Consider the following 26,249-nt stretch of genomic DNA (forward strand, 5'->3'; position numbering starts at 1 on the left):
TCAGCAGCAGCAGCTGCAGTGCCTGATCACGCAGTAGGTGTGAAGCGAGCAAACTGCACGGTCAGCAGCAGCAGCGCTGCAGTGCCTGATCACGCAGTAGGTGTGAAGCGAGCAAACTGCACGGTCAGCAGCAGCAGCTGCAGTGCCTGATCACGCAGTAGGTGTGAAGCGAGCAAACTGCACGGTCAGCAGCAGCAGCTGCAGTGCCTGATCACGCAGTAGGTGTGAAGCGAGCAAACTGCACGGTCAGCAGCAGCGCTGCAGTGCCTGATCACGCAGTAGGTGTGAAGCGAGCAAACTGCACGGTCAGCAGCAGCGCTGCAGTGCCTGATCACGCAGTAGGTGTGAAGCGAGCAAACTGCACGGTCAGCAGCAGCAGCGCTGCAGTGCCTGGTCACGCAGTAGGTGTGAAGCGAGCAAACTGCACGGTCAGCAGCAGCGCTGCAGTGCCTGGTCACGCAGTAGGTGTGAAGCGAGCAAACTGCACGGTCAGCAGCAGCGCTGCAGTGCCTGGTCACGCAGTAGGTGTGAAGCGAGCAAACTGCACGGTCAGCAGCAGCGCTGCAGTGCCTGGTCACGCAGTAGGTGCGAAGCGAGCAAACTGCACGGTCAGCAGCAGCAGCGCTGCAGTGCCTGATCACGCAGTAGGTGTGAAGCGAGCAAACTGCACGGTCAGCAGCAGCAGCGCTGCAGTGCCTGGTCACGCAGTAGGTGCGAAGCGAGCAAACTGCACGGTCAGCAGCAGCGCTGCAGTGCCTGATCACGCAGTAGGTGTGAAGCGAGCAAACTGCACGGTCAGCAGCAGCAGCGCTGCAGTGCCTGATCACGCAGTAGGTGTGAAGCGAGCAAACTGCACGGTCAGCAGCAGCAGCGCTGCAGTGCCTGATCACGCAGTAGGTGTGAAGCGAGCAAACTGCACGGTCAGCAGCAGCGCTGCAGTGCCTGATCACGCAGTAGGTGCGAAGCGAGCAAACTGCACGGTCAGCAGCAGCAGCGCTGCAGTGCCTGGTCACGCAGTAGGTGCGAAGCGAGCAAACTGCACGGTCAGCAGCAGCAGCGCTGCAGTGCCTGATCACGCAGTAGGTGTGAAGCGAGCAAACTGCACGGTCAGCAGCAGCGCTGCAGTGCCTGATCACGCAGTAGGTGCGAAGCGAGCAAACTGCACGGTCAGCAGCAGCAGCGCTGCAGTGCCTGATCACGCAGTAGGTGTGAAGCGAGCAAACTGCACGGTCAGCAGCAGCAGCGCTGCAGTGCCTGATCACGCAGTAGGTGTGAAGCGAGCAAACTGCACGGTCAGCAGCAGCAGCGCTGCAGTGCCTGATCACGCAGTAGGTGTGAAGCGAGCAAACTGCACGGTCAGCAGCAGCGCTGCAGTGCTGAAAGGAATTATGAGATGACAGCCTGAGCAAGTGGTGTTAGGTAATGAAAGTTTAGTCGCCTTGCAGGTGTGTTCTGGCCAAGGCCCATCTGTGAGCATTTGAGGTTAGAGCTTGCCTTGAAAGCAATCCATCCAACGAAGCAAGCCCTTGGAGTCAGGCGGCATCCAAGGTCCCATACCTACTTGAAGGCTGCACAGAACCTTGCAACTTTATTTTTGAAGGGGCTGAGCACGTTTTAGGACAGCAGCATCCCATGCTCAGGCACATGCAATCCATTACTTACATGTTTTAAGCTGGGAAAGGAGTTTGAAGAGCTGCTTCATTCATTGCTGGGCTGGTCACATTTCGCCAGGGTTACTTGGGTAATCCCGTCATGGTCACGTAATGTGCCAAGCGAGTCTGTCATTTGTCTGAACTTAATTTAGCACTTCATTAGCCCATGAGATGCTAAAAGCTCATGGAAGAGTGTGAGAAATCTATTTATCTTGGCTAATGATTAGGAGACATTCTTGAAGTTTGAGAGTAATTTATTCCAGGTTGATACTGCCTGGAGAGTTAAACACCAACTTTGACTGTTTAAAGCCAAGTTATTAATTTATCATTTCCTAGTGACTGTGTTCAGTATTGGGTTTCTTTATCCTCACCACTTCTCTTATGGTGATTGAACAGTGGGAGACCCAAAATTATTTCCATTGAGGGTCACCATTAGCAGTAGCAGGCTGCTTTGTGCCCTTCAAGAAGCTCCTTTGCTGATTGGAAGCTGATTGCATGTCATCAGTTCACATTCAGCACAGCTTGAGAATCACAGAATGTTAGGGGTTGGAAGTGACCTCAAAAGATAATCTAGTCCAACCCACCTGCCAGAGCAGGGTCATCTAGAGTAGGTCACACAGGAATGCATCCAGGCAGGTTTTGAATGTCTCCAGAGAAGGAGACTCCACAACCTCTCTGGGCAGCCTGCTCCAGTGCTCTGTCACCCTCACTCCTGGGCAAGGGCACATTTTGCTCCTTTTCCACTATCTCCTCTTTGTCTTTATACCTGTAATCTTGGGTGTAAAGGGAGTGTAGAAATGTGTTGCATGGTGGAGAGTAGTGTCTTGAAGTCTGCAGGTACAAAAAATTTGTCTTTCAGTGAGGCTGACACCAAAGCTGCTTTGTAAAGTAAGAGATACATGTCTTTATTCTGTGTGGTGGATCATGGTATGTGCTAAAGACTCTGAGGAACCTAAAACATAGCTGCAGTCTTGGACAGCAGCCTTTATTTGCTCTGACAAGTCTCTGCTGTTTCTGAGACTGGAGTTCAGTACCTCTTCACTGTGAAGCTACCTCATCTATTTGTGCTGGGAGCTGCATTGCACAATATGGAAATCATTTAGGTTACTTGGGTCAAGACTCTTCTCAGGGAGAAGAGTCAGAATGCAGTAATGCATGAATAACTTCATGATGAGTGGTGTGGCTGGTTTCCTTACTGAAATGTTTTCCCCAAGAATGGCTGTGCAACAGAATAGCTAAATGAGTTCAGACAGCATCCTCCTGTAACCAAATGGAATATTCCCCCTCGTGCTGTTGGAGGTGATTCACATTCTTGCCTCTCTATTCCTCCCCCTTCTCTGTGTCTGTTGATTTCTTTTCATCCAGGTAGGTCTCAGTGTGCAAAGTACAAGTTAGCTTGCAAGAGCTAATTTGAGTCCTTTCCTGTGTAAAACAGAATTATTTAGGAGTCAGGGCTGGAAATACAACTCTGCTGTAGCATTTTTTCCATAAAGGGCAGAAGTTACTTCAAACCTCTCAGGATGGGTTTGCATAAGCTGGAGTTCTGGTCAACTGATTCAGTGCAGAAACAGGCAGCTCTTAGAAAAATTGAGGTCAGCTGTGAGAGGTAGACTGCTACTGTGATCAAGTTACAGGAGAGAACAGAAGAACTTTGTGATAGTTCCAGCAAAGGTTGTGCCTGTGGTCAGTGAATTACTGTATTTAATTTCAGTTAAAGGTTGCAAAGTCTTATTCATGGGGGTGTGTTTGTTTTACAGGTCCAACCTAGGTTGATTAATCCACTGAAAAATTTGAGACGTCTTGGGCTCAAGCTTGTGGTGGAGTTTTTTTCTGATTATGAGACCTACAGCTTTAGTGTGGAAGAGATTGATGCAGTTTTCCATGCAGTGGTATGGCCTCAGGTAAGGATTTCTTGTTCTTTGAAACTGCTTTGTGTGTAACATGTACCATGCAGAGGACTCCAGCTGCACTGGAGTCTTACTGTGTCAGCTACATCCATCACAAGACTGGATGTGATGTGACCTCAGACAGGTGTTGGCATCCTGTGTGTTTTTGCAAGGTCAGTTTCATCCTGCAATAATTAAGTGACAGGCTAAAGTACAAATTAAGTCATCTGAATAAAACGGATGCCATTTCTTTGCTCTTTAACCAGAGAGGCAGGCTTGTTCCCTGAATGCTTCAGGGAAAGAAAATAATACTGGCCATTTCTAGGTGCACTTTGCTGCTTTTCTACTGGGCCTCTGGTAGGAGACTGCAGAAACAGATGCTGCCACAGGAAAGGATCTGTCACAGCAGGGTCTGTCAGTTGTCTGCTCTTGGGACAGAGCCTTCATTAGAGAAATTCAGATCACCTCTGAGTTAGGAAAATGTACTATTGGAATCATAGAATGGGTTGGGTTGGAAGGGACGTTAAAGATCATCTAGTTCCAACCCCCTGCCGTGGGCAGGGACACTTCCCACTAGCCCAGGTTGCTCAAGTCATCATCTAACCTGGCCTCAAACACCTCCAGGGAAAGGGCATCCATAGCCTCCCTGGGCCACCTTTTCTAGTGTCTCACCACCCTCACTCTAAAGAATTTCTTCCTCATGTCCAGTCTAAATCTGTTCTCAAGCTTCAATCCATTCCCTCTCATCCTGTCACTACAGCCCTTTGCAGCTTTCTTGTAGCCCCCTTCAGGTACTAGAAGGCCATTAAGGTCATTATGAGGAGAAGAGAGTATGAACAGTAATTAAAATGAAATAGTTGATTGTTTCAGTGCACTGGGCTCTCAGGTTATCAGGGAATGCTGTATCACAGTTACTGGGTTGCCTCTGCTCTAAAGGCAGTTTGCCTCCACCAAAAGGGTATCTGAGCAAGAAGGGCTGACTCCAGCTGAGCCCTTCCACTGAGACTTCTGAGGTATCCAAATGTCCAGCTTTCTTGCAGCAGAAAAGGCTGTCAGGCAGCACCCAAAGTAACTGCTCTGGTCTGTCAAACCCCAGATTTGGTTCTCTAGACATTGTCTTTGTTTACTCCTACACCATTTCCCTGTAATCCTACACATTTTACATTTCCATCTGGAAAAAGAGAAGACTGAGAGGAGATCTTACTAATGTTTACAAATCTCTGAAGGTTGTATATCAAGAAGGAGCCAGTCTGTTTTCACTGGTGTCCTGTGATAGAACAATTGGCAATACAGAGGAACTGGAACACAGCAAGTTTCACTTAAACACGAGGAAAAACTTCCTTAATGTGAGGATGACAGAGTAGTGGAACAGGCTGCCCAAAGAGGTTGTGGAGTCATCTCCTGTAGAGACTTTCAAGCCCTGTGGGGATGCATTACTGTATGACCTGCCCTAGGTGATCCTGCTTTGGTAGGGGGGTTGGACTCAATGATCTCCAGAGATCCCTTCCAACCCTACCATTCTATGATTTCTCCTCTCTACCAGAAGACAAAGTAGTTTCAGACAGTCTGTATAGCTCTGTATTTCACTGGGCTGAGCAACAGGGAGTTGTCCATGGGGGTCTTTTCAAGGCCAGGGTGCCATGTGGGCTAAGCAGTGAGCATTTACTGCAGTCCCAGAGCAGTTCAAGCATTGTAGTTCAGGCATTAAGTCAGCAAAATACTTCATGGTTTTGGAGACCCTTGTGTTTGGGAACACTGAGTAAATCTGAACAAGATGTAAAATTGTTGGTAAATAGTTAGATTTCCTGTTGTCCTTGTAGATGTCAGGAAGATGGCTGGTTTGGGTTCTTGGATGATAGGTGATCCAGAAGCTCCCTCTAGAGGGAGTCTCCACCAGTGAACTCCATGGAGATTTTGTTTTGGCACAGGAATCCTTGAGTTCTGTGCTTTCTTTGGTTAAGGCTGTGGAGCTGAGATGTGTAAAAACCCATAGAGAGTGCAAATTGTTTTAAGCTTGTTGTACTTGGAACTGGAGTTTGCTGCTCTTTGTATCTCAGGAGTTTGCTGTAGAGGCTCAATAACCTCACTAGCCTGCACAGCAGCATTCCTGCAGGATTGGATTAATGATTAACTCTTCATTGTGCATCATTCAGAAAAGCTCTGCTTTATGCAGAGCAGTAAGATTACTAGCTTTTAGAGAAAGAAGAAGCTTTCTAAGGCCTTGCATTCAGATCTGCCTTTTTTTATGTTATGCTCAGGTCTTGAGCTCATTCTGAGCTAGTCCAAATCCCACACGCACCATCTTAGCTGTTGAGCCCAAATTCACTGGAGCCTCCCCTGCTTATATGTTCTCTAATGGTGCCCTGCTGAGAGTCCAGCTGTGGTCAGGGTGGAAACCCAGCTGTGGGAATGGCATGCAGCCTGTTGGGTTATGGAGTGACAGAGAGGAGGGAGCCAGACCCATGCATGGGGCTCTTTTGCTTCTGTCCGGTCACATGAAGGCACAGCAGTTGCTGTGTGGGGCTTTCCCTGAGCAGCTCTTAGGTGGGGTTGTTTTGGATGCAGAACCCTGTTAAAAGATCCCCTTCCTGGGATGTGGTGCATTGCTCAAGCCTCTCCCTGAGGTGTTTTGTAGCTGTGAGAGCATGGAGACATAAAGCAGATGCTAGAATGGAAGGCTCTGTGGCCAAGCCACAGAAACTGTGGGAGGAGCAAATCTGTGTGTTGAGCTTCATTATCTCATAGGTATGTCCAGGATTGCTCGGTCTCTGCAGCAAACATAAGGATGCATGGGGAGCCACTTTCAGGAGGAGGACAAAACTAGTAGCTGGATGATGTATAAATAGGAGTAAGATAACCTAAAAATGATTTGACACAGATACTGAGGAGGCTAGAAAAATTATTAGTTACTAAAAAAGGTAAACTATAGATTGTAGTGAAGTCTTCATCAGAGGTGAGGTTTCTAAGTGGCTTTACCTGCTTGTGTTGCACTGGTATTTGAGTTGTTATTTCCTTTAGGTCTGCAGATTGGCTTCAGAGAGTCAGTATTCTCCAACTTTTCTGCTCAAACTCATTCACACCTGGAGTAAACATCCTAGGTAAGTGTTCTCCTCACAAAGCAGCAGGAGGATTTGCCCCAAGTACACAAAATTCAGAGGAAAAAAGAGGACGCTAACAGGTTACGAATAATTGTGTCAAACCCCCTACTTTCTTTTTCCAGTCCAGATGCAGTTGGGAAGCTTTCCAGTTTATGCCCTTGCTCTCTTTAGTGGGCTGGTTTTCCCATGTATTAACAACTAAGCACATGTGTAGCCCCAAAACCAGATGATGGGAGAGGAGGAGAGGTGATTTCTTAGACTATATCTGTCTTGACCAATGGCTTCTCAGCCTTGGGAAGTCAGTTTTACAAATCATTTCATTCCTGCTTTTTGAGTCCCTGTGTCTTTCTATTTGATGAAATTATGTGGGCAAGTTCAGATTCTGTGACTGAGGTTCTGAAGTGATTCATATTCGTAGAATGTTTTGGGTTAGAAGGGACAATAAAGATCATCTAGTTCCGACCCTCCTGCCTTGTTCAGGAACACCTTTCACTAGACCAGATTGCTCCAGGCCTCATCCAACCTGGCTTTGAACACCTTCAGGGAGAGGGCATCCATGACCTCCTGCACAACCTGTTTCAATGTCTCACCAACCCCTACTGCAAAAAATATCCACTGTAAAAGAGGGTTTTTTGATGCAAACAGTGTGAGACAAGTTCAGCTGTCTTGAGTGATTTTTGCCTCTTTCTCAGACTCACTGCTTTTCCTGTGCTAGAGTATCCAGTATCTGATTTTAGACATCATTTGTAGGCATGAAGAACTTGGATACAAACTTCTGCAAAAAATGGGTGTGGATCATTAGGTTAGGAACAGACTAAGATGAGACTTGGATAACTATCTGTGAAGAAATAGATTTAAATGATGCTGTCTTGAAGCAGGAAAAGGATTTTGATGACCTCTCTGCCTCCATTCACTCTATTTCTTGGGACACTGACATTCTCTGGATTTTGGGGGGGGGGGGGATTATGCTGTTTCTTGTTTGAAGTACAAAACAGTCCTCATCTTTTTGTGTGACTTTTTGCTTAAAAGAATTCTAAAGTTCTGAACTTAAATTTTCAACCAACCTTTTTTTTTTTTTTTTTTTTTTTTTAAATAATCTTTCTCTCAGGTATTTTCCCTTGCTGGCCAAGCAGAAGCCAGATCAGCCTGAGTATGATATACTGACAAATGTGTTTGCTGTGCTGTCAGCCAAGAACCTGTCTGAGGCTACATCCAGCCTTGTGATGGACATAGCTGATAGCCTTCTCAACAGCCCAGATTTTGAAGCCACGGAGCAGGTTTCCAGTCTGAACGTGACTGGCTGTGTTGTCATGGTCACTGGAGACATGACAGAAGGTATGCCTGCCTCAGATTCATGAGAGGTCTGGTGGGTGCTGTGGATAGAGATGTTAGGGGGTGATGAGATGGTCTCTGCACTGGTTAACAATACCAGGGAAGGAGACTTCCCAGTGGAGATGGAAACGTCAGTGTACAAATTCCTCTTGGCATGCTCCAGAGCTGTGAAGTCCTGCTTGTCTGATGAGTGATGAGATTCACATTTGAGTATCAGTCTTGAGCATGGAGGAACTCCTTAAAAAGAAGGAAAATGTTTGTGTTGTTGACCTGTTTTGTCTATGAGGCTTTGACTAATGTGATAACTTCTAGAACTGCATTGCTGACTTGGCTCTGAGCCCAACATCAAGCTTCATAGAAAGGTCTTCTCCCCATATGCACATGGTCTTGTATCGCTTTGTTTAGTCCATGCTCCCTGAGAAGAAAGAGTAAACCACTACTTTCTTTGGGTAGTAGTAGATAGGAAGGGTAGTGTGATGTGTTTGATGCTGTGGAACCATCTTTCACCTCTGAGTCTCAAAGGTAGTGGCAAGGAGACCACTTTGAGATTCACACAGTGAACAGTGGTAGAATAAAGAGAACTATATTTGTAAATAGGTGCTCCAGCCACTTTAGGGAACAGTTGCTACCTTTGAGGAACATCCTTGGTACTTTTTTGATAAGCCCACACTTAAGTGGGGCTGTTACTGAAATCTGAGGAGAGCTTTCATTCTTTGTGTGAACTTTCTTTGGTCCTAGCTCAGACATGTTAGCCTCAGCAAGTGATGCATCCAGCTGCTCTGCACATTCATAATTCCCATTTGATTTTTTTTTTTTCTTCCACTGATGAAACCTCTTGTCTCTGTTTTCCACTCTGTGTAAGGTTGGATCTCCCTCCTGGAGGTTGCTAACTGTTGTATCCCTTACAGAAACCCTCAGCCTAGGTTGCCGCTTGGTTCTGCCTCATGTTCCTGCCATACTTCAGTACTTCAGCAAAACAATGTTAAATGTGGAGAAGGTGAAAAAGAAGAAGTACAGAGCTCAAGTCAGCAAAGAGCTGAGTATACTTTCCAAGTAAGTATTTCTTTAGAGCTTAAAACTTGGAAGGAGGGAGGAAGAAAGAGGCTTTTTGTAATAGGTTCCAAATTAAAAAACCTTATGTCTCAAACACCTGAGTCTGTCACTGACTTTGTAAGTTGCTGGGGACTGAGGTGAAAAGTTTTTGGAAATTGATTTTATCTGTTTCTGTTGCTGGTACTCAAAACCAACGCCTCTTGGGGTTAGGAAAAGGTACAGAAATACCTGCAGTCACGTGGAACTGAATACTTGGGCTGATAATGTGACTTCGATGGGTATGCTCTATTAGCCTGGGTGGACTGACAAAGCCCTGTGATGTGGCAGTAGTGCTGACTGAGTTTTTGTGTGCTTTGTACTGTTGATTGGATTGATACAAAATAGTAAATTACCTTGTCTTGTTGTTCAGGATCAGCAAATTTATACAAGAAAAGAGTCAGAACTCAGTGCTCGTGAGCCTTCTTCTGCCTTTCCTTTATCAGAGTAACATGGAGCAGGTAGGTAGAAGTTACTTTCCCACCCTATTAAAGATATATTTTTCTTTTAATAAAGTGTACTTATTCAAGATGCAAATTACATTGGTTACATGTCAGTTCTCCTGACTAGCCTGCAGTCAAATCTTCCCGTGTTTGTGGCAGGGAATGCTGTGCCATCGTGTCTTGGCATGTGCAAGTCATTGGATGCTTTGCAAGGATGCCAGTGCTCAGGCTGACCCTCTCCTCCCCTTCTCATGGGGAAGGTCTGCAGATGGGCAATCTTTACCTCCTTTACCAATGCAGACAATCCACCACATTCCTTGCAGTGTTTGAAATAAATGCTCTGTGGGTTTTATGCACCCCAAATCTAAAACCTCTGGAGAGCAATACCAATGCATGTAGTTGAGTAAGCTGTGTAAGGGGCTGCTGCAGGGTGAAAGGCAAACATTATATAGTACCATTAACAGGCACCCATACCTCCTGCTTCCATTCTGTTCTCCTTCCATTCTTAAGGAATCCATTTGTGGCTACAGAAGCATTTCTGAGAACTGAAACTTTCCTAAAATCCTAAAGCCTCCAGTCATGCAAAGCTTCTGGGCTGCAGTTGAAGGAAGCTCTCTGTAGCTTAAGCCATGTAAACTGTTAAATGAAACAAGCACTGAGGATATTGGTAGACTGCTCTGTCTGGGTTTCCCTTGCTGCCAAACCTTGTTTTCAGAAATAGTCTCATCTAGGCATGTAGTTGCTCAATGACAGGTTTTAGGTTTCTGGACAGAACTGCTGGGCAGCAACCTGTAGCTTCTGATTTGCAAGTGGTCATTTTAATTGTTCACAGAGGATTTTTGGGTTTTACAACTCTGAATTAGGGGGGGGCCACATATGATTTCCAATCAGGGAGACAAGGTGCTGTTAGTGTTCATTTCACAGGTCAAAGAGACTACTTTTTAAAGCTCCATTAGTTTTCCTGACCTTTGAGGCATTTGTGGAAAGAACCCAAACAGAAGTCTTCACTGTAATGGCACTCTTCTCTAACACTGTGCTTGGGTCTCATTGAAAAGGCTGCAAGTATTTCTGGAAGATTTGATGATTGCACTCAGTGTGCCCTCTGCATTCTTGGTTTTCACTCATTCATACATTCATTGTATAAAATTAATGTATGAATGAAGCAGTTAAGTTCACTCTGTGTCTTGAAATAATTTCCAAGCTAACGAAATGATCTTGTGAAGTTTCAGTATTTCAGATACTTCCCAAGGAAATCATGGAATGATCTTGTGAAGTTTCAGTATTTATTGACAGTTATCTGTCTTTTCTAGGGTACAGAGATTGACATTCTGGAGACAGTGCAGAACTTGCTGAAGCATTGCTCAAATCCTACAAGCTTTCTCAAACCCCTGGCAAAGCTTTTTTCTGTCATCCAGAACAAACTGTCTCGACATAAATTGTGCTTGGTGTTTCAGGTATTGCATTTTTATCTGTCTTTCTGTGGGTTTTTTGTTTTGTTTTGTTTTGTTTTTACTTCATTTAAGAGGTCAAGAACAACATACAGTAGTGTTTAATGTACAGGAGCTTAAAAACCTTTTTAATCTATATCATCTGTTAAGTGAAAGTAGCAGAACTGTGTATAGCAGAAATTAATGAGCTGCACAAAGATTAGTAAAAGGTTTGGCTTACAGCCCCAGTTCAAGAGAGACAGGGATCTGCTAGAGAGAGTCCAATGGAGAGCCACAAGGATGATTACAGAATGTGAGCATCTCCCCTATGAAAAGCGACTGAGAGACCTGGGGCTGTTTAGTCTTGACAAGACTGAGAGGGGATCTGATCAATGTGTATAAATATCTGAGGGGTGGGTGTCAAGTGGAGGGGGCCAACCTCTTTTTGGTGGTGCACAGAAATAAGACAAGGAACAATGGGTGCAGACTTGAACGTAGAAGGTTTCATCTCAACATGAGGAGAAACTTCTTTACAGTGAGGGTGCTGGAGCAGGCTGCTCAGAAAGGTTGTGGAGTCTCCTTTTCTGGAGACTGTCAAAACCTGCCTGGATGCATTCCTGTGCAGACTACCCTCAGTGATGCTGCTTTGGCAGGGGGGTTGGACTCAGTGATCTCTGGAAGTCCCTTCCAACCTCTAATGTTCTGTAATGATTCTATGACATGAGCATCACTAGGGTTCTTTTGTGTAAGAGGAGCCAAATAAAGCACACACTTCATCCATAAAGAACCCTGTATCTTTATGAAATAAAAATGAATTTCAGTGTCCTGAGGATGGGTTTTGTTTCTCTTCTCTCAAATTTATAGCAGTCAAGATGTTTTGTGCTTCTTTGAAGTGACTTCCATAATTTTTTTTTTTTTCAGCAGGAAAACCCAGGAAACACTCTGTAGATGCTTAGAAACTTAAAACACATCTTCCAGCTTTATGGAAGAAAGGTTTTTATTAACATTGTAATAGGAGAAGGATTGATGTTGCTGCTCTCTTGTCATTTTTTTTGTCTCAAGTGGTAAAATCTTGAGTTCTCCACATTTTTATCAGCTACAACAATTAAACTATTTTGTGTTTCTTTGTAGACTTTATCTGATTTGGACAGTGAATTGACATACATTACTGATGTTGTTAAGGTATGCACAGTTTCTTTTTTTCCCCCCCACCTTGTGTTCTCATGTTGCTGGCCTTTGTCATGACGAATGTCTTGCTCTCTCTTAGCTGAATGCGTTTGATAAGCGCCATCTGGATGACATCGACTTCGACGTGCGTCTGTCAGCTTTTCAGTCAATCACAGCCCACATCAAGGAAATGCAGGCAGTGGATATTGACTTCCTCATCCCTGTTATGCACAACTGCTTCTACACCATCCAGGTTGGCTGACTCTTCCTTCTCTTGCTTTGTGCACCACATGTCCCTGAAGAATCTCACTTCCAAATTATGTTGATTGGTTGTGTTTTGACGCTGTGAAACGCTCAGCAAACGTGTTTGAGTCTTCTTATAAACACCTGGCTCTGAGTTTTGTCCGCTTGCTTTTTCATCTGTGTGTCCAAAAGGGCAAATCCAGTGCAACAGGGTGGCTCACCCAAGAGCAGTGCACTTGTCTGTCAGTGAGTCCTGTGTGTCTGGTCAATCTCTACTGGATCAAAGGCATATTACAGTCTTGAAAGGCTGCTTTTCTTTTTGTTGCCACTGGTAAATCTAAAATGACTTATCCTGGTTGGAAGAGTGGACGTTAATTCCATAGAAGTTCTAGTCTAGTCTAGCTAGTGAAGGGCCTTCAACACAAGTCTTATGAGAAACAGCTGAGGAACCTGGGGTTGTTTAGTCTTCAGAAGAGGAGGCATAAGGGAGACTTCATCACCCTTTACAACTACCTCAAAGGAGGGTGGAATGAGGTGGGGGTTGGTCTCTTCTCACATGCAACAAGTGATAGGGCAAGAGGAAGTGGGTTCAGATTGTGCCAGTGGAGGTTAAGGTTGGATATTTGGAAAAATACCTTCACAGAAATGATTAACAGGCATTGGAACAGGCTGCCCAAGGAGGTGGTAGAGTCACCATCCCTGGAGTTATTTTCAAGATATGTGGGTGTGGTGCTGAGGCATGTGGTTTAGTGGTAGTAGCTTAGCAGTAGTGCAGGGATTGTAAGCTCTAGGCAAGCAGTTGGACCCTGTGGTCTCAAAAGTCCTTTCCAACCTCAGCAGTTCTACAATTCTGAGTTACTGAACATCCAGTAAGATAGGCCTTGCTATGTTGTCTTCAGTGGTACTGTTCAGTCTTGTGGAGAGATAAAGATGTTGTATCCATAGTCATGTGGCACAATTTCTTCGTCCACTCAGCTAGGGGACATGGCTCTCAGTGACAATGCAAACCTTTGCTTGACCGCTTTGATCCACCGACTGGCAGAAATTGACCACACAGAAGATGCCTACAAGGAGCTAATCCAGCACACTCTCCTGGAGTCTGTGAGAAGAGGACTGAAGAGTAAGACTGAGGTAAGGTAGTGCTGTCTGATTACATATACCCTGGTGTCCTGAAGACAGCTGGAGATATGAAACAAGTTATGAATGGGTTCTCTCAATCCCTTGCTGAATCCCTTCTGTATCCTAAACTTATCCACTGTAAACTTATCCTTCATTAGAAATCTTACAAAGTCTAAAAAGTTACAGAACTCAGATGTTATGTATATATTTGCTGTTTTTCAGCTTTTCTTAGTTACAGCTCGTTCTTTGGATGGGAGACTTTAATTTGTGCAGTCCAATACACAGGAGTACTTGCTGCTACCAAAGATAGGACTTGATGGCCTGTAACACTTAACAGGACAGTGCTGCTGTTCTGAGGAGTGTGTAGCAACCACTCTGAGGAGTACTTAACATTCACTGCTTGCTGTTTGCAGAGCATCCAGCAGGACTACACATCATTGCTTTCCTGCCTCATTCAAACATTCCCAGCAAATCCGGAATTCCGGGATTTGGTTCAGTTGACCAACCGCCACGATCCCGACATGGACTTCTTTGAGAACATGAAACACATGCAGGTAAAAGGCAACAACAGGCATTCCCTAGTTTGTCCTTGCTCTGCCTGGCAAAGCAAAAACATTTTACTGTGGGGCAATGTTTTCCAAAGCATCTCTGCTCTGTCTTTCCAGGGAAATTGAACGTGTGTTGTTAGATATTGTTAACAAAGAAGGGATGTGGGCATCACACATGGGGGACTGTGAATCAAAGTCACATCTCTGTCATTTCTTGGGTTTATGATTTAGCAGCACTAATTTTTATCTTTTCCTAATTTATCTGAAAGGTTTGCTTTCATTTTAAATGATTGGTCATGACCCTCAGCAGGCAAATTCATATTGTGACCTGTGTGACTCAGCTCACAGTTAGTGTCCCAAGGATCCCTTTGACACAGGCAAGGAACAGATCTTTGTTTTTTTCCAGCCTGTTCCCTGCTACTGTCCTGCCTGGAGGTTCTGCAGCCCCTTTTGCTTATAACAAGTGATGGGATGAGAGGAGATGGATTTCAGTTGCACCAGGGGAAGTTTAGATTGGATAGTAAGAAAAATTTCTTCACCAAAAGGGTCATCAGGCACTGGAACAGGCTGCCCAGGTTGGTGCTGGAGTCACCATCCCTGGAGGTGTTTAAAAAAGGTTTGGATGAGGTGCTTAGGGACATGGTCTAGCAGTTGTGTACAGGGAGATGTTAGGTTGGACTCCATGAACTTAAGGTCTTTTCCAACCAGGCCATTCTGTAATTTTCATTCACAGATCTTTGTAATACAAACATTGCACAAAACCTGGTCTCCTGGTTTCTCTGGCAGTATGAAAATACAGTGGTTCTCCTGCTTGCAGAGATGCAGCCAGAGTCTTTCAACATCTGCAGTTATTCAGACATGTAGAGTCTATTTTTTTTCCTTGTATTATTATCAATCCTTCTCATCTTTTGTATATTACTTCCCTTGTCTGATACCTGAAGATGGCACAGTCTTATGATTGTGAGTTCACAGTGAAGTGTATCCCATTGAGCTGGGATATTTCTTGATGCAAAAGGCTAGGGAATGCCCAGAGACTGAAGGGAAAGAGCATGGCCAGTCCTTGGAAATGACCCTAAAACGTTCATATGGTTTATATCATTACTTAAAACCAAGGTGTTTTCAGAACTGCTGCATATATGTGTTGCCTCAAGCTGGCTGTGACTCAAGCAGCACCTCATTCACTCTCTCTGTTTGGCTCAGATCCACAGGAGGGCACGAGCTCTGAGGAAACTGGCTAAGCAGCTCACTGAAAAAAAGCTTCTGCTGTCTTCTAAATCCCTGCAGAACTACGTCATGCCTTATGCTACTACTGCAATTTTTGATGAAAAAATGCTTAAGGTAGGCTTGCAAATTGAATGCATCCATTTGGATATTTTCACCTTTCTTGTGTGCCATTCTCTTTGAAAGACTAACCCCTGTGAAAGGCTGACAGCTTTGGGGAGTGAGCCTCCCCCTTTCAGACAAGAGTGCTGTGCTTGTTTAGGTGGCAGAAAAAGGAAGGTGTAGATACAATCTGGGCCAAATCCCATGTTGTCTAAGTTTATCCTGTTCCTCAAAGGTGGAATTCTTAACTGTTTGGGGCTTGGGGGTTGGTTTTGGTTTGTTGTGTTTTTGTTTGTTTTTTTGTTTTTTTGTTTTTTTGTTTTTTTCACTTGGGGCTGTACAGATACAGTCTGGGCCCATTCCTGAATCTGCTAAACCTGTCCTGTTCCTCAAAGGTGGATCTCCCAACTTTTTAGGGCTTGGGGTTTGGTTTTGGGGTTTTTTTGTTTTTTTTTTTTCACTTGGGGTTACATTTGTTTGTATTTTTTTGTAATCATATTTGTTTTTTCTGGTGTTTGGTTTTATGTTGTGGTTAGGTTTTGTTCCCCTCTGCCTCCAAACTGTTTTCTTCCTGTTTACTTGTGAAATTAGTTACTGTTTGGCACCAGAATGTGTGGTGGGGAACACAGGCTGTGCCTAGTAAAACTGAGGTGGGAATAAGTGCTGTTTTCCTTGGAGTTTTGGGAGAGCTGCAGGTTCCTTTGAAATGATTAGCAGCTTTGTAATTAAAGTTTGAAGGCTGACATTCTGTTAGTCACCTGGCATGAGTGTTACTGAAAGCACACGCTGTGAAATTACTTGTGGTGACAATGTGGATAGACTTCCTGCTTGTGACTTGGAAAAGCACTTCCCTGCACACCCTCAGGAGAACAGCAGAGCTGCTCACATCAGACCAAGCAAATGTCTAATTCACTTCCTGTCAGAAATATTCTTCTGCAGCTGAAACAATTACAGCTTAGGCAGAGGGCACAGCACCAGCAGCCACAGGCTGTGCGCATCAGTGAAGCGACTGCAATCCCTCTTTGGCCAGTGGGAGATAAACTGCATTGAGTGAAACCTTGATAAAGAAACAAATACGTTATCTTTCAGATCAGAAATGGGTTAATGACGTGGTTTTTCTCCATGATCAGCATAGCCCAACAATCTGCCATGTGTCTGTGGTTAGACACCTTGACTGGTTTTAGTTCTTCACACCGTCCCTGAAGGTGTCCAAGAAATGTGTGGACATGGCACTTCGGGACGTGGTTTAGTGGCCATGGTGGTCTTAAGTCAAAGGTTGGACTCAATGATCTTAGAGGTCTTTTCCAACTAAAACAATTCTGTGATTCTTAGTGAGCCTATAGATTTAAATGAGAAAAGTTCAATACTTATGTGCAGAAGTATTTGGAGGAAGTAGGTCTGGAGATGTGCTGTGATTTTTAAGTTTATTGTTTTGTTTACCTGGTGATCAGGAGAATATCTAAAAGAACTGAATACTAAGCATCCCCACTAGACAGACATTACTTCTGGCTCTTGTTGCTTGGAGTAAAGTAAGCTTTAGACACATGTTCATCATGAATGCTAACAGCAGCTGAATTTGTCTCTTGGGCAGCATGAAAATATGGTGACAGCCTCGGTTGAAGTTGTTGGAGCTGTCTGCCAACATCTCTCATGGTCAGCATACTTGTACCACTTGAAGCATTTCATCCATGTCCTGCAAACAGGACAGATCAGCCCGAAGCTGGGAGTCAGGTAGGTACTGTGAGCAGTACTGCTCTAGGCTTCTCCAAAGACTGCTAAGGCAAAATTCAGTGTCTTAAGAAGCATCCTGTGGATTTTAGCCTTTTCCCTCCAATGCAGCATTGCTGATTAGAGGTGGGCTTAAGCAAGTGAAAGTGGGTATGGCTTTGCAGCCTGCAAATATGAAGAAGTAAGGTCATTACCTTCTCACACTGTGCCTCACTGAGTGCATTCCAACACTAGCAGCTTCTGCTTCTGTCAGGCTGTCCCTCCTGGGATAGCTCCATTGCTCCAGTACCTCTGCCTGTGAAATTTCACAGTGAGTGAGGTCAGAGAATGCAACTAGCTGAAAAGCAATCCATTTTTCTTTCCTGAGTTGTTATTTCAGGATAAAGCTCCTCATGCTGCAGTATCATTGAGCCTGGAGTTTTCTAAATAGTGCTTTTAAGATTTTCTGTGGTGCTGGTCTATCCAGCCTCTCCTTTTTTGTGCACAGGGCTGATCTCTCCTCATGTTTTCCATCTGCAGCTTGTTAGAGACAGTGCTGGAAGCCTTTCACTTTGACCATGAAACGCTTGAAAAGCAGCTTGTGACCCTTGACAACCAAGGTGAGCTTTCTGCTCCTAAATGTAGAAACACTACCTCTTAACTGCTCAAAGTGCAGCTCATCAAAATTTTGTCTCTTGCTCTTGAGGTCAGCTACTCCCAGCTTTTTAAAGTGTGCATGTTGGCAGCTGGTTTGACTCACCTCCTCAGGAGTAGTGCAGACTATCCTTCTGTGTGTTGACAAAATGAGGAGAGATGAAATCATCTCCATATTACTTCTCCATCCAAGGCCTCCATAAGTCAAAACAGCTTGGGCTGGGTTTATGCAAATTGAGAAAGTTCTCCAAGGTCTGCACCCACCCATATATGGCTGCTGACACATCTGAATTTTTTTGGACTACTCTTGCTTATCTGCAGCCTGAGCAGGGTGCTGTATGTCCTTGCTTTTCTTCCACTGCCATTTCGTTGGAAGAGACATTTTTTGACTTCTTCACCATTGTGACTTTTGGTATGTCCTGAGGAAGGAGGAGGATATCTCACAACTACTTGTCAATACCTTTTACCTTGTGGAAATTCTCTAATGTAAGTGAATGGCAGCTCTCTAAGGTTCACTGATCTTTGCTAGGCTATCAGTGGAATTCAGCCAAAAAGTAACCTAATCTTTGCTGTAAGCCTAGCTCTGAGGGGCAGTTATCTGAAACTAGCATGCCAAAACTTCTTAACCCAGTAAAATAACTCTGGTGCTTTCTGATTCTTAGCTGTCACTGATGATAGGTCCAGAACAAAGCTATCACAAGTGTCTCTTTTTAAGGGTTTGATTTTTGTGGCCTCCTGTATGTACCTGTGCTTCTGATGGTTCCTTGACAGAAACTGCTGCCATGGACCTTGAGCCAGTGGTGGAGGCTGAAGAAGCTATGGAGCTGGAGCAGAGTGAAGGGGAAGAGGAAATGGTTGAAGAAAAGAAAGAGAAGGATCTTCCTGAGGAGCCAGCAGAACCTGCCCAAGCAGCTGAGACAGCTGAAGATGTTAAGGAAATGACCAAACCTGTTTCTTTCTTACCCCGAAATAAAGAGGAGTTGGAGTGTCTAATCAAGCACATTCAAGACACAGTTACAGTCAACATCTTGCCTAAATTGCACAGGTGTATTGTTGCAAAGGTGAGCAGTTGGCATTGGTGTTTTGCAGGGCTGTGCTGCTGCTGGAAATGTTGGGGTGCTACTTCAGAACCAGTGAAAATGCAGAGAGACCACATGAAAGCATGAAAGAAGCTTCATCCCCTTTGTTTTTTCATGGAGGTTACTGACAGACCCTCTGGTCAGCACAATTCTCATGGTGCAGCCTGTTGAAAAGTTCTCAGCCAGTTGCTAGCACCCAGCTTAGGTTTTGTGTTTAAAACACAACCTGTCCTTTAGCTGTCTGGGCTTTTCCTTGTAGCCAGCAGAGGACAACAGCTTGGTTTTGGGGCTTCTAGGATTTCATGAGGAAAACAGGATTTCTTTATGTATATTGAAAGTGTATTATTGTATCTTTCTCTCTTCCAAAGGTTAAAAGAGATGAGGAACACAAGCTTGTGAAATCCAATGTTGTGAATGACGATGAGGTAGTTCGTATTCCATTAGCTTTTGCAATGGTTAGGATGATGCAGTGCCTTCCCCAAGAAGTGATGGAAGCCAACCTGCCAAGGTAAATCCCTTCATTGCTCCTTAAATGTGCATTGTGCTGGGAATGACTGCAGGCACCTTTCTCAAGCTGTGGTTAAGTACAAGGCTAGATCTAAGTGGGGGCATCCTAACAGCCCTTAAATACTTTTGGTTGGAAACTCCTTTTCCTAGTGACATTCCCTTCTGCCAGCATTTGACTTACCATAGAATTGTTTTGGTTGGAAAAGAGCTCTAAGATCATCTTGTCTAACCATTGACCTAAAACCACCATAGCCATTAAACCGTGTCCCAAAGGGACTTGTGTAAAGCCAAGTTTGAAAGGAAGGTAGTAAGTCCTTAAGCAAGAGCTGAGTGGTGAAGCAAGGTGCAGAGGTGGAGGTGGCAGAGCTGGGGAAAGAAGAGCGTAAAGAAAGGAAGGACCATCAGCAAAACGTCTTGAAGGGCAGTGGGTGTGTGCATGACCATAAATCCTTCCTGTGAGTATAGCTCTGGCTGTGAAGCAGCCTCGAGAAGCTGCCTCCATAGCTAGCAAGGTCATCAGCTGGCTCTGTCTAGGGGTGATCCAAGCTGTCTCTTTCTGTTTTCAGCATCCTGCTGAAAGTCTGCACGTTCCTGAGGAACAGATTCCAGGAAATCCGCGACATTGCCCGCAACACCCTCACTAAAATCATGGAAGTGTTGGGAGTGCAGTACCTTCTCTACATCTTAAAAGAGATGCAGTCCACTCTTGTCCATGGCTACCAGGTAATCCTGAAATTCTCATTTTCTGCTCTCTGTAGTTTGCAGGGTTTTAATGAGTTAGGAGAACCTGAACTGAAGTATTTTTGTCTTGCTAGAATAGCTTGGTGTAATACACCTAAAATACTGCTGCTAGTGCCCGTATCAGTCTTGGTTATGCCAAGTGTCAAATGAGGTGCTGTACCCAAAGAACTTAAGAGTCTAAGCAGAGGAGCAGAAAGCATCTCAGTTTTCCCAGTGAATTATTGAGGTATGGAGGTGAAGGATGAATTTCTGGTTCCAGTAAGATTAGTGGGAATCCTTCCCAGTGAGGTCTTTAGGACCAAGCATTGCATGAGGTGAGTTGCCACAGAGACTGCATAGTCTTGCTGCCTTGATCCACAGCCAAAGGCTCCAGCTGTTAATTTGACTTTGCACGGTGGTTGGGGTTAGGAATAATCTTCTATGTAAATTAGCAGAGTGGAGCAGCATGAGCTTCTAGCTGCTGCAACAGCAAAAGCACCAATTAGCACAGCCTAAAAATACCAGTGAGAGCACAGAGAGAGGAGATTCCATCCCTCCTGCCAGTATATGGAGGGACAGGGCTCTTCTCCCTTGCTGCCAGTGCATGGCTTCTCATCCTCCCAGTGATTATTTTATTTTTATTACTTCTCCTATAATAAGAGCTCAAGTGCAGTGTGTGAGTTGCTATGTCTCTGCTGTGAGACACAACCCATCCAGTGTCTTTAAAGAGTCCATGCAAGAGTTTGAAAACATGATCCCTTCTCTTTTTCTCCAGCTCCATGTGCTGACTTTCACTGTGAACCTGTTACTGAAGGGCCTTGCTTCCAGGCTCAGTGCTGGTGATTTGGACCCCTGCTTAGATATTCTGATTGAGGTAAAAATTGTTCAAGATTGAAGCAAAGAGCATCCTAAGGTGCCTGGGGCAGGATCTAGGGGGAGGGTTCGTATAGTTTGACTCAGACTTGGTGGCAAACAGTACTGCAAAGGAAGGAGACAATGGGTTGAGAGTAGCTCTGAAGAAAGAGGTTTTGGTGTCTTAGCTGATTAGCAGCTCACCCTAAGCCAGCAGCGTGCTCATGCAGCCCAAAGGCAAATCATACCCTGGGCTGCATTGAGAGGAGCGTGGCCAGCAGGGCAGGAGAGGTGGCTCTGCCCCTTTACTCTGCTCTTGTGGGACCCCACCTGCTGTAACTGTCATAAGGAGGACACAGAGCTTGTAGAGCAAGTCCAGAGGAGGGCTGCAAAGATGACCCAAGGGCTGGAGCACCTCTGCTGTGAGGACAGGCTGAAGGAGCTGGGGTTGTGCAGCCTGGAGAAGAGAAGGCTCTGAGGGAACCTTCTGACTGCCTTCCAATACCTGAAGGATCCTACAAGAAGGCTGGAGAAGGACTTTTCATAAGGGTGTCTAGCAATAGGATAAAGGGGAATGGTTTTAAGCTGAGGGAGGTTTAGACTGAATCTTAGGAAGAAGCTCTTCAGTACAAGGGTGATGAGATTCTGGGATGTTGTGGAGGTTGTGGATGCCTCATCCTGGGGGTGTTCAAGGCCAGGCTGGATGAGGCCTTGAGCAGCCATCCTTGCCCATGGTGGGGAGGTTGGAGTAGATGATCTTTAAGGTCCCCTCCAAGCTAAGCGGTTCTAGGATTCTATTTTCTATGGAGGCATCAGCAGACTCCTTGTAGAGTAGCAGAGTATCTCTGGGACTGCTTCCTAAGCCCTGCATTCAGCCCAGCAGTCACACCCCTTGTATCACAACACCACAGAGGGGTTTGAGAGCAGCATCCTTATCTGATGTGCTCAGCTTGGGGTGGGTTTTGCAGGCAAAGGAAAAGTGGACATGGTTTATGGGAAACCCAGAGAACTGTTTTTTTTTCTGTGAGGTATATATTAATAGTATTGTTCTACCACTGCTGAAGGAATCTGGCTTTGCTTTTCTGCTCCTGTCATTCATTTCTTTTGCCCAATTTCCAAAGATTTTCAACCAAGAATTGTTTGGGAATATAGCTGAAGAGAAGGAAGTGAAGGGGATTGTCTCCAAGGTCATGGAAGCACGCAAGAACAAGAGTTACGATTCCTATGAAATTCTTGGAAAGTTCATAGGAAAGGGCCAGGTGATGAAACTTATTCTGCCACTGAAAGAGGTAAGAAGGGGCATGGGAATTGCTCTGGCTTTCCTCATGATTTTGCTACAGATAGCAGATCATTGTCCTCATGTTGCCCTTGGGACTCTTGTGGTTGTGCCTTTGCAGGTTCTGGAGAGCACCACAAGCTTGAAGATAGTCCGGAAGGTGCATGAGGCCCTGCGTCACATCATGGCAGGGCTGATCTTCAACTCAGACATGAATGCAGAATCCCTCCTCCTCCTCAGTCATGGTCTCATCAGTGAAAACTTGCCTCTGCTCACTGAGAAGGCCAAGTGAGTTCCAGGATGTTATCCAGATGGTCTGTTATGCTGGTGTATGCACTTGGGTGTTTGGATGAAGGGACAAGGGGCAATGTTTAGGAGAAGCTCCAAGCTGCCAGGTCAGAGGTTTGGGGTCTTGGATGTTTTCTTGGGGTCAGGAACAAGAGAAATTCTGTGCTGTCACTTTCTCTCTTTGCAGCTGAGCACAGTCCAGCTCTCTTTACTCCCAGCAACAAGTTTGTTGGGGAGAGAGTTGAAATCTGAATGCTCTCCTTTGTCCTGCACTGCTTTTCAGAAAAAAAGTTGCCCCTCCTCCAGATCCTCGACTGCAACCAGAGAGCTGCCTGCTGCTCCAGCCCACTCCCACGAGAGGAGGGCAGAAAGCACGAGTCAGCAGCAGGACTAACACTTACATCTTGGTGGATTCAGGGCTTCGGGTAAGGATCTCCTCAGACAGAAAGGTTTGCAATCAAAATTTGTGTTAAGAGTACTGAAAGGAAAGGGCTCCTTGGGTGCCTCTACTCAAAGGGAAGGGCTCCAATGGTGCCTCTGAGAGAGATACAGAAAGTGCTCAGCCTGTTGCAGATGTTTGTATGGGATGCATCATAAATTCTCCTATAAACTGAAATGATGTGGGGCTTTACTTGACTTGCTTGAGTCCCAGCCTGAATTTCAGATGTCTCCTCTGTTTTCTATGCCAGTTGCTGCACATGAGCCTGAAGAGGTCCAAAGTAAATTCTTCTGAGGAGCATGCTTTGGAAATGTTAGACCCTTTTGTTCAGCTGCTTATAGACTGCCTGAAATCTATGGATGTCAAGGTATAGTTCTGAGCTAGAATCTGTCTGTTCTATCTGTTCTGCTAAAAGTCCTGCCCACAAATGTCATCTTGCAGTTGATCTCCTAGAGAAGAGAAAGTTGTCCACTTTCCAACCCTAGTTTTGTGGGTGTGCAGATTGTTATATGAGGACATGTTATCCCAAAGGGGGAGGAAAGATTGTAGCTGATGGAGGACTGAGTGCTCTGCCCTTAATGCTCCAGGTTCAAGTATGGAAAAGTTCATACAAGGACTTGGGGAGACCTTACAGCAGCCTTTCAGCACTTAAAGGGGCCCTATAAGAAAAATGGGGACAAGCTTTTTTAGCAGAGCCTGTTGCAATAGGACAAGGGGTGGTGATTTTAAACTAAAGGAATGCAGATTTAGACTACATGTAGGGAAGTGGTGAAACGCTGAAGCAGGTTGCCCAGAGAGGTGGTGGATACCCAGTCCCTGGAAACACTCAAGGTCAGGTTGGACAGGGTTCTGAGCAACCTGAGATAGTTAAGGTGTCCCTATTCACTGCAGGGGATTTGAACTAGATGGGCTTTAAAGGTCTCTTCCAACTCAAAGCGTTCTATGATTCTCTGACTTGACAGACTTCTGTCTGTGAGGAGGTTCATGAGGTCCTGTGAGTGGGAGCAGTCTTGTCACAACTGTTGTTTCTTTTGATCCCACTCAAATGTCTTTATTCCTAGCACCACGGGCAGCCTCTTTTTTGGTGCAGTTTTGGGTTTGAGGGAGCCTAGGAGGGAATATGTTAAACCTTGAGTTTCCCAGCAATGGAAAGCATGCTTCATGAACTATGGGGCCCTGGGGCAGGCCTTTCAGGTGACCTGGGGCTTTTGCAGAGCAACTTCCATGCCTTCAAGGCAGCTTTGCTTCAGAAAGATTTCCTGCCATCTGCTGCATCAACATTTTGTTCACTCTGTACCCAGTAAAATCAAAGTTAGAAAGTTAGGGAGTGGCAGATAGTGACTTTAGAACTGAGAAACCCTTTGTATGGCATATGAATGGTTTGAAAGAGGTTGATTTTATTAGCTAATTGCCTTTTACCAGCTGCACATAGCCTGACTGTGAGAAGTGTTCTCTTGTGTGTTGTATCCATGTGCTGTCCTTTGGCTATTTCCTGCAGGTGATAACTGGTGCTCTGCAATCCTTGGTATGGATCTTGAAGTTCCCACTGCCTTCTGTCAGTACAAATCTGGAGTCACTGATCAAGCAGCTTTTCCTCTTGCTGAAAGAATTTGCCAAGACAGGAATAGCCAAAGGCCACAATTTCCACCTGGTTGTGAGCTGTTTCAAGGTGAGTCAGACCCAGCTCTGCTCTTTTCTGCTGTAGGATTAACTTTGTAGAATGAGATTCTTCCAACTGCTGATCCTTCCTGCAGTTGTCCTTAGAGAAAGATAGTTTGGAGAAGGTAGCAAGGGAAACTTGGCCTTCCTGATTCTTTCCCTAGTGCAAATTTAAAGAATGTTACCCTCCCAAAATGCAAAGCTTGAATCTGAAGAAGCGTTTCTATAGAAGCATGTTTGCCCTCTTTTTCTTTCTTCTTTTGAGAGGCATCAGTACTTGATTTGATCAAGCACTCCATTTGTACTTGAATAGCTTCCTTTTAACAAGATTCATTGGAGTAAACCAGCTGAAGTGAGACAAAGGGACAATTAACAGTAGCAGTAATTATAGTATGCAGTGTCTTCCTGTAGATGTCTTCTAAATGTGTTGCTGAATTCATTACAACTTCATGATTGTAAGGGAAAGTTAGAGTCATTCATGCTGTATGCCAGTGCTTGAAGAATTTTTCCCCTCTTCCTGGCTGTGTCCCTGCATCATGGTGATTTCATGTTTGTGAGCATCCCTCCCCACTTATTTCAAGGACTAGTCTCAATTTGTGTATTTGCTCATGTTTAGTTTCTGCCTCAAAATTGCCAGCTGAAAATGAAATGTGATGAGAGCAGTGTTAGCTGTATTGTTCCAGAGCAGTGGTTTGTCTTTCCAAACCTAAGTGGCATAAAGAGGAGTCAGACTTGGGTGTGGGTTTACATTTTCTGGCACTTCACCTGTCGTGACGGGGAGCAATTTGGTTTTGCAGTGTGTAACAATACTTGTGAAGAATGTGAAGAGTCAGATAACAAGCAAACAGCTCCAAGTGCTGCTTGGCTTTGCTGAAGAAGACATTTATGACTCATCACGCCAAGCCACTGCCTTTGGCCTTCTCAAGGTATTTGTGTGGAGCAGGTGTTTCACAGGATGACAAGCTGTCATCCAGAGATCATCCAGTCCAACCCCCTGCCAGCACAGGACCATAGAATCCAGCACAGGTTGCACAGGAACACATCCAGATGGGTCTGGAAAGTCTCCAGAGAAGGAGACTCCACAGCCTCTTTGGACAGCCTGTTCCAGTGCTCTGTGACCCTCGCAGTGAAGAAGTTCCTCCTCATGTTGAGGTGGAACCTCCTGTGTTGTAGTTTATATCCATTGCCCCTTGTCCTATCCCAGGGTGCAACTGAGCAGAGCCTGTCCCCTCCCTCTTGACCCCCAGCCCTCAGATATTTATAAATATTTATTAAATCCCCTCTCAGTCTTCTCCTCTCCAGACTAAAAAGTCCCAGGGCTCTCAGCTTCTCACAGGGCAGTGCTCCAGTCCCTTGATCATCCTTGTAGCCCTTCATTGGACTTTCTCAAGTAGATCCCTGTCCCTCCAAAACTGGATGCAATAGTCCAGGTGTGGTCTCACCAGGGCAGAGTAGAGGGGGAGGAGAACTTCCCTCAATCTGCTGGACACACTTCTCTTAATGCACTCCAGGATCCCATTGGCTCTCTTGGCCACAAGGGCACATTGCTGGCCCATGGATAACTTGGTACCCACCAGGACTCCCAGGTCCTTCTCCACAGGGCTGCTCTCTAGTACCTCCTAACTTGTACTGGTGCAGGTGGTTCTGCCTCCTGGTGAAAGGCTGTGCCACCTCACATCAGCTCTGTTGTGGGGGAGTGAAGCAGCAAAGCTTTCCTGTGGGACTTGTACTCACTCTTTCA

At 45.2% G+C, this 26,249-nt stretch overlaps 1 protein-coding gene across 1 annotated transcript in view; it reads left to right on the forward strand.

The window, feature by feature from the left end:
- The window catches only part of UTP20 (UTP20 small subunit processome component), a 66,521-nt gene that overhangs the window by 29,359 nt on the left and 10,913 nt on the right, over positions 1-26,249 (forward strand). The window contains exons 28-50 of the mRNA XM_054386655.1: positions 3,410-3,553; positions 6,557-6,636; positions 7,745-7,971; positions 8,877-9,021; positions 9,431-9,518; positions 10,811-10,954; positions 12,059-12,109; positions 12,195-12,347; positions 13,313-13,468; positions 13,870-14,010; positions 15,205-15,342; positions 16,919-17,058; positions 17,575-17,654; positions 18,460-18,749; positions 19,136-19,275; positions 19,841-19,997; positions 20,770-20,868; positions 21,968-22,135; positions 22,244-22,410; positions 22,694-22,835; positions 23,100-23,216; positions 24,348-24,518; positions 25,306-25,434. Coding sequence (XP_054242630.1) covers positions 3,410-3,553; positions 6,557-6,636; positions 7,745-7,971; positions 8,877-9,021; positions 9,431-9,518; positions 10,811-10,954; positions 12,059-12,109; positions 12,195-12,347; positions 13,313-13,468; positions 13,870-14,010; positions 15,205-15,342; positions 16,919-17,058; positions 17,575-17,654; positions 18,460-18,749; positions 19,136-19,275; positions 19,841-19,997; positions 20,770-20,868; positions 21,968-22,135; positions 22,244-22,410; positions 22,694-22,835; positions 23,100-23,216; positions 24,348-24,518; positions 25,306-25,434 — 3,267 coding nt within the window. The remainder of the gene's footprint in view (positions 1-3,409; positions 3,554-6,556; positions 6,637-7,744; positions 7,972-8,876; positions 9,022-9,430; positions 9,519-10,810; positions 10,955-12,058; positions 12,110-12,194; positions 12,348-13,312; positions 13,469-13,869; positions 14,011-15,204; positions 15,343-16,918; positions 17,059-17,574; positions 17,655-18,459; positions 18,750-19,135; positions 19,276-19,840; positions 19,998-20,769; positions 20,869-21,967; positions 22,136-22,243; positions 22,411-22,693; positions 22,836-23,099; positions 23,217-24,347; positions 24,519-25,305; positions 25,435-26,249) is intronic.

This window comes from Indicator indicator, chromosome 14 (assembly GCF_027791375.1).
Source record: "Indicator indicator isolate 239-I01 chromosome 14, UM_Iind_1.1, whole genome shotgun sequence".
In the NCBI taxonomy this organism is placed as follows: Eukaryota; Metazoa; Chordata; class Aves; order Piciformes; family Indicatoridae; genus Indicator; species Indicator indicator.